The sequence below is a fragment of the Thermobia domestica genome, chromosome 10, assembly GCF_964235325.1.
Source record: "Thermobia domestica chromosome 10, izTheDome1.hap1.1, whole genome shotgun sequence".
Lineage (NCBI taxonomy): Eukaryota > Metazoa > Arthropoda > Insecta > Zygentoma > Lepismatidae > Thermobia > Thermobia domestica.
This window is the reverse complement of record NC_137463.1, coordinates 214052110-214059996: the sequence shown is the minus strand read 5'-3', so window position 1 is coordinate 214059996 and position 7887 is coordinate 214052110. Positions and strand designations below refer to the sequence as shown.

At 33.2% G+C, this 7887-nt stretch overlaps 1 protein-coding gene across 1 annotated transcript in view; it reads right to left on the bottom strand.

The window, feature by feature from the left end:
• Window positions 1-3005: 3005 nt before the first annotated feature.
• LOC145662981 (pre-mRNA-processing factor 17) overlaps window positions 3006-7887 on the bottom strand; it is a 58492-nt gene continuing 53610 nt past the window's right edge. Inside the window, exons 9-10 of the mRNA XM_081729076.1 lie at window positions 5850-6071; window positions 3006-3433 (exon numbers count right to left, since the gene is read on the bottom strand). Of these exons, the coding sequence (XP_081585202.1) occupies window positions 3256-3433; window positions 5850-6071 (400 nt within the window). The 3' untranslated portion in view covers window positions 3006-3255. The remainder of the gene's footprint in view (window positions 3434-5849; window positions 6072-7887) is intronic.

Genomic DNA, 7887 nt, shown 5'->3' with positions numbered 1-7887 from the left:
ATTTGGATTTAGCGTCCCTTTCAGCACCACGGCTATATAAAAAGTGCTACAGCTTAATTTGAGATCCGAACCATATAAGCACCCATCAGAAATCGAAGTCGGGTCTACTACGCTAACCGTATGGCCACGAGGAAGTTAAAGACGTTTCCTTGTCCTGATTTCGATGTTCGTTATTATTGCCCCTTTGCACGAATTTAAGAGCTTAGAGCAGAGTAGCAATATAGTTATAGAAGTTGAATTAACTGGCATCGCTAAATAAATGTTCATGGTCTCCGAAAACTTTCGAGCAAAAGCGAACAAACACACGGTAGACGAAAAGAGAGAAATGATTCAGAATTTCACAATGTGTGCTTCTCCATAGATATTCGTCAAATGGATACTAAAATTGAGACATCTATGATGAGCAACACAAGCTGCTTACAAGGAAAATAGGTATGCAGTATATATACAGGATTCTAGTTGGCAATCCAATGGGTAAGAACCTTTGGAAAGATCAAAGAGGATCTTAGAGAAGTAGATAACAGATTCTAGTTAGCAATCCAGTGGGTACGAACTTTTGGGAAGACCCAAGAAATCATATGTATCGTGTAAAACCAGAGTGAACCAAACACCAGAGTGTTCATCATGGAGAAAATTAAGGTTAAAGTTGGCGTTATATTCAAAAATCCTGGGCATTGATTTTATTAGTTTCTTTTCTTAACTTGCTTTACAAAAGAACCAAAAATGTGTACATAAAGTATTTGAATAAAAAAAAACAAGTTTTCTGACATGAAAAATATATCGGAAAACAGTGCCTTGTAGTTAATTCAGTTTGGCATTATACTTACATACGATTTTGTACATAGTGCACTTAACTACGTATTATAACACAGGAAAATAGTTTTAGAAAATGTTTCAAACTTTAGCAATGCAACAATCCTTTATACCATATCATGAAATTCATGGTCATTGTCGAAACTATGATTATGGTAATATTCAAGTTCATGATCTTCAGCACAACAATCTTCTTCTACTGATTGCAGATTCTGGTAAAATGGGTGGTGAACTTGTGGAACAAACTGTAGGAGATAAAGAAGATATGTCTTCTTTGCTGCACTTATGGAATGTCCAGAAGGATACAAAGCGGATAAATGTACTGAACCCAGATCTTTTGGTCGTCCTTTCACATTTCTGTTAAAGTTGACGGAATCATATTCGACCATATTGAAAGATGTCTTATAATACGTTATTCCAGAATTATACTTTTCAACTTTTATTTCCTTTATCTTCAACCATGGAACTTTGCACTTATTCGAATTCACTTTCCTGTATAGTGTCTGCCTGCCAAGCAGCACTAGGTGCCGTGCGTGCAAACGAATCCTCCTACGAGAGGCCATCCTGACCGAAGTGTTCCCTGAGTTTCCTCAGTCCCACTAGGTGAATGTTGGAATGGTGCCTTCTGTAAAGCCAAAACTGCTGCCTTTTCACATCCTTCCCCTTCCCTCTCTTCGCCTGAGCATTAGTTGCCTACTGGCCATAAATAACAATTCAAATCAAAATACAATGAATTCTTATTTTACCAATAAGACAAAAATGAAGTAAAATATTGAAAACAAATCGTTAATAATATGAACTGACATAAATGTCTGTTTGGGAACCGCATTTCTGATTAAAAACACCAGAGGGTCAGATCAGGGGGACCAGAGAGAACCTCATATCTGATTCCATTACAAATGTTTAATTTATTCGCTTCTACAAAAATAACAAGAAAATACTGGGTCGTTTTGTTCCGTGGTAAAAACAAGCACTTTGCGAAGCATTCGGCTGTTTTGGCAACTTGGCAACGCTGGAATCATAGCCCAGCGAAATGTGAGAACCGGAAACAGAACGGTCCGATAGATACATTATCGTTTAATAGTGAACTATCTCCAAACTAATACAGAGAACATTATCATGTCATAGTGAACTATCTCCAAAATTAATGCATAGAGTCATTGCGTGCATGTGTTCACCAAAAGTACTTTCACTGTCATGTAGCTACTCTTCATCTCTAGCATTTGGCGAATTTTTATGCATCAAATTCTTCATTTACAGATTATTTGGACAATTTTCCTTTGGTTCACTATGGCACAATTCTGTTCTTAACATACAGCGACTGGAAAGCAACAATGTAGTAACATTACATATTACTTTTAAGAAAGTAGTAAGTAACAGTTTTCCTTACCTTCGTCAGTGGTAGGAGCATATTACGACCCACTAACACTAATATCACTCGTGTCTTCTTGAAATTCCACGTTATTACAGCTAGGTTTCTTGGCCCTTAGTTCACGATTGCTTCTGCTGCCAGCCATGTTCTACGTCTCTTAGTTCAGTATGGCACAAACAAATACAGGTTGTTTTCGAATGGTGATATTTTCGTTACCTGATGTCGCTATCTTACACACTCTTCCGGTGGTTCTCTCTGCCTCTACAAAATTGAACCATACCTACACTACCCAAATAATACTAAATCCGCAAATCGGCGGAAAATGGAGTTGGTTCACTCTGGCTTTACACGATACATATAAAGTAGATAACAATCGACTAGATTGTCTTGGGACAAGATTAAGATTCCATTTCTGTGGCAATGAACTTGGGTCCCTTACGCTAAAAGCTATATAAATGATGAAGTGAGAAAAACGGATACATGTGAAACTATCAACATGCCTTTTATGCCTATACTGCTGGTGTGTAGTAACGTCCTTACACGCAGCGTAAACTTAAACTGTATAACATTTTGGTGCTACGGAATTTACTATCAGGTACACTCGCTCAAATCTTGAAGTGAAGTTCACTTACAATAATTATATTGACCTTCGTTTCGGTGTCGTGTTCGTGGGCTGCACTCCAGCTTCAATAATGATCATTTTTGATATGAAGGGTGTAGAATACCACTTTACTATATAATTAAAATATTGTTATATGCACTCAAAGCACTCACAATTAAATATTTACAAATAAGAGAGAAAAAGGAGGAGAATAAACTGTACATTAAAAAATTACAAGGTTTTATTTTTAAATTACATACAGTCTAATTTTTGTACTTATTCTGCATGTTTTATCGAACTTCTACCGCTGCGATATTCTGCAACAATTTTAATTTTTCAAATACAAAATAAAAATGAAATAATCCAATGATTGAAAGTGTTATATGGCGGCAAACCAATATATTGTTATTTACAATGAAACAACGTTCATAGCTTCTATAAAACAAAAACCACTCGCAGTTCTTTGTAACTAGTCCCAAAATTTAATGACACTGTCCCAGCCAGCAGTCACTATTTTGCTTGTTTCGTGTGGATGCCACAGAACGCCGATGCACACGCTGTCATGAGCCTTCCACTTCTTGTAAAGTCTTGTCGTCTTCCAATCCCATACGTAACATTTACCATCCGCATCACCAGATATCAAGTAGCTGTAAATAAATAAAATATGTAAGTTAATACATGAAAATGACCCAAAGATAACAAGAAGCAAACGATAAAAATACCTGTTATGCAAGAGAATATGTAATAGTAGTAAGTGTTTTTGATATGCGGTGTATATGGGAATACCTACGCTGTAGCAGGAGCAGCAGTTAGGACAGATTATACTGTTGGTTAATATCAGCATAATATGTTTGAGCTGTGAGTTGTTCGAGGAAGTAAATCATTGTATAAAATAATGCAGAGTTGCCGGCATAAAGGAGTAATGTGCAAAAATAAGAGAATATATATATATATATATATGGGTAGCAGCACAATGGTTCAGAAATAGAGCGCTCATCTCTATGCGGGGATCCTTGGTTTCAATCAAAGGTCATATGAGTTTATGGTGGACAACATAGTCTGTCTTGGGGTTCTCCCGTTTCCTCCCACATTCTCATTCAACCATTTTTTTTAAATCACGGGAGTAGCAGTAGACAATGCGTTATGCGTTCGTAAATATTAGGTGGTTCATGATATGTTGCAAGAAGTAATTTTTTAAAAAGTGTTTACACCCTAGTATAATTCAGTTGCAAGCAGTGATTTTTTAAAAGTGTGTAAATCCCACTATAATTAATTTGTTGATTTAGAGTTTAACGTCCCTTTTCAGCAGCGAAGCTATATGAGACGTGGACCTACTGATTAACGTGGAAGCTGCACCACATGAGCTCCCGCCGGGAATCGAACCCGGGCCTCCCATGCCAAAGGCGCGTACGCTAACCGCTTAGCCACGCCCATTATAATTAAGTAAGTTTACAATTAATAGAAAGTTATTAAAGGATGAACGTGTGCCTGTATTTCAAAAATGTTGGTTACATACCGCAATTACCAAGAACAGGCGAGTTATTTGTGCAGCATTTTCCGAAAAGTGTACATCCATCTCGACAACCAATCCTTAACTTGAATAAAAGGTTTGAATGGATTAGGTCTGTATCGGATCTTTCTAGACCATAGGCTTAAACGTGTAACAACAAAAAGAAGACCGTATGACTGTAGCGCAATGTTTTGTGTATTGAAAATAATGGAGGAAACTTTTAACACTTAATTTGGGTAACTTACTGTTATGACACAATTTATAATAATTCCACAGTCTTGTAATTGATACACAGATCATTTAAAATGCATTTTTGTTAAACGATTGGTCCACCCTGTATTTATGTGAAAGTATACATGTAATTGATCGGAAATTATAAATAAAGCATAGTGTCTACTGGAATGACTTGAATATTTCCAGTGTCCTGGTTGAAAAATTTCCTGCATACTATGGTAAACGGAAAAAAAAAATAAAAATAGTACTACATACGACTGTATGCTATGATATTTAGCCGTCTGTAAAATGTGTTGAAAAAGCAATCTTCTTCTATATTCTAATATAAAGAATGCAAAGAAACTAGTGGGTTAAAATCGAAAAAAAACTGAAGAGTAAGTGTTTTCTGGACGTTATTTCTCCCAGAATGCCTGTCGTAATCCACAGCCACCTTTTTCGCGCGTGTGTCTTTGTTGACCAAAATTAATTAATGTCTTATAAACACCTTTCCTGACTCATCTAGTTTTTCAGCGGTTGGCCAGCTAAGCCCTATCACCATTTGCAGCCAGATGATGGGGCTACCATCTTGTAGGGTCTCAAACGAGGTTTTCACATTTCTCCATTATCACACAATAATTTCCCGTATTTCCATTATCGTCACAAATTTTCAGTATTTCACGTACTTCAAGTATTAGTAGATACATATCCTGTATTGGTGATTCTGTACGAAAGCGCATGTAATACGAGTGAAAAAATATAGCTTAATTTGAAGTAAGAAAGTCAATGAATACACGAAACAGTCAGTCAGCAATCCACCTTAAATAGGGGGGGAAAAGGAATGATTATAACATCTTAAATACTGGCTGTTTTTAAATTTAAATAACCTCTTCATAATTATTGTTACTTGTGAACAAATAACTTTTTATTGCAAGGACTGTGTGAATGACTAGTACGAAATATTAAAGTACTATTTCACTTTTTAATTACTTGAAGGTATTCTATAAAAATATGAGCACATTTTAATTACATTGAAGTTAATGCAACAGAGCATAAGGAAAAATCTTTATATGAAATGCTAAAAACAAGCAGAAAACGCTATAGTATTCATAAACTTCTTCAATTATGTAGAAATAAAAATCTGATTTTAAAAATATATTCGAATTACTCAAATCCTTAATCCGAATCCAAATTCGAATCCTTAAATTATCTGGAAAGCATAAGTGAATAGTTGTTCGTTATTCAAATTTTACGGGAACAACTGTACTGTAACACTACGTAATCATTCGACATATACATAAAAAACAGATACAGACATAAAACTATAGAAGCCCAATATTTACCTCATATCAGGGGAAAAGTCCAATGTACAGGCATATCCTGCTACCATGTGTCCACTGAAAGTCTTTTTTCTGTTCATTTTAAAACGATTGAGTGCTGAAAATATCACTATTTTGTTATCCATACTTTGGCACGCTAACCACTTCTGGTTAGGAGATAATGTAACAGCTGGCATAGAATGCATGCTGGGGTCTGCTATATATTTCATGTCTACAGGAATATCCCTTCAGAAAAAGAAAGAAAAATACAGTAGGCATAGTTGAAACACCACGAAAGAGAACTATTTATTTGTATATCAACAAAATACATCATAAAGAAAATTAACGACTTTAAAATTTTCTGTTAAGTGACCATTAGAAATAAATACCCACGTAAAACATGTCTTAATCAAAAAATATCGGATTGAGTAGTCATATTGACACAAGTAATCATCAATGCTAATCTTGAAAAAAACATCGGTTGCTTTATCGAATAGAAGTTACATGAGTACTCGCAGAATTTTCTTCCTAATTCTAGAAATAATTTCAAGACCATAAAAGATAGTGAGGAATAATAAAAAATAAAAAAAAATAAAAATACAGGGAAAGCATATGCAATAATTAGATATTTTCACTTATTTATTTCCAGATATCTGTTTATCTGTTAGGAGTATACACCTGCAAGCGATGATAAGATGAGCCAGTGAAGGTAACTATATCGTTAAAACATATAAAGTACATCTATGCTCCAATTTAATTTTATCTTCTTCATTTTGAAGTAAATATTAGTAGACTTGTCTTTTACCTTCGTCTTGGCAAAGTTTTCTGAATTAACTCTAAAATATTATTAGAATTTAACGAGAAAAAAGTTGTCCGAAGATGAGATGTACCATTGAGCTGAATAAAATGGTATGCGTGAGTAGTTATTGAATAGCTCATGCGTAGTTAGAGAAAAAAAATGAGGATTTTTTTTGTGAACCTAAAAACTGCTGCTGTACTATAACCAAGCTTTCTATTAAGACAAAACTACTACTGAAACATACTCTCCACCAAGCTTTTCATTATGGCACTACCAAGACTACAGTATACAATGTGGTCAGTAAGAAATGGTCCGAAATTATTATCAACTGTAAAACTTTAAGTTTTGTTTAAACTATAATGATTAAATATGGAACTTTGATTTTGCTTAACTATAATGATTAACTATAATATTAATTTAGAAACTTTAATTTTTGTTTTAATGACTAACTATAGAAACTTTTAATTTTTGTTTAATGATTAACAATAGAAACTTTAACTTTTGTTTAATGATTAACTGTAGAACTTTGATTTTTGTTTAACTACAATGATTAACAGTAATATTAATTCAGAAACTTTAATTTTTGTTTAATGATTAATTGAAGAAACTTTAATTTTTGTTTAATGATTAACTATAGAAACTTTAATTTTTGCTTAATGATTAACAATAGAAACTTTAATTTTTGTTTAATGATTAACTATAGAAACTTTAAATTTTTGTTTAATGATTAACAATAGAAACTTTAATTTTTGTTTAATGATTAACTATAGAAACTTTTAATTTTTGTTTAATGATTAACAATAGAAACTTTAATTTTTGTTTAATGATTAACTATAGAAACTTTTAATTTTTGTTTAATGATTAACAATAGAAACTTTAACTTTTGTTTAATGATTAACTGTAGAACTTTGATTTTTGTTTAACTACAATGATTAACAGTAATATTAATTCAGAAACTTTAATTTTTGTTTAATGATTAATTGAAGAAACTTTAATTTTTGTTTAATGATTAACAATAGAAACTTTAATTTTTGCTTAATGATTAACAATAGAAGCTTTAATTTTTGTTTAATGATTAACTATAGAAACTTTAATTTTTGTTTAATGATTAACAATAGAAACTTTAATTTTTGTTTAATGATTAACTATGGAACTTTGATATTTGTTTAACTAAGGTAAGACCTGTCTCATTCGGTAGATCACACCGAGATCAACGAAATGATATCTTCGAGTGTAAACTCTGACGGATTAGTTTTCGAGAAA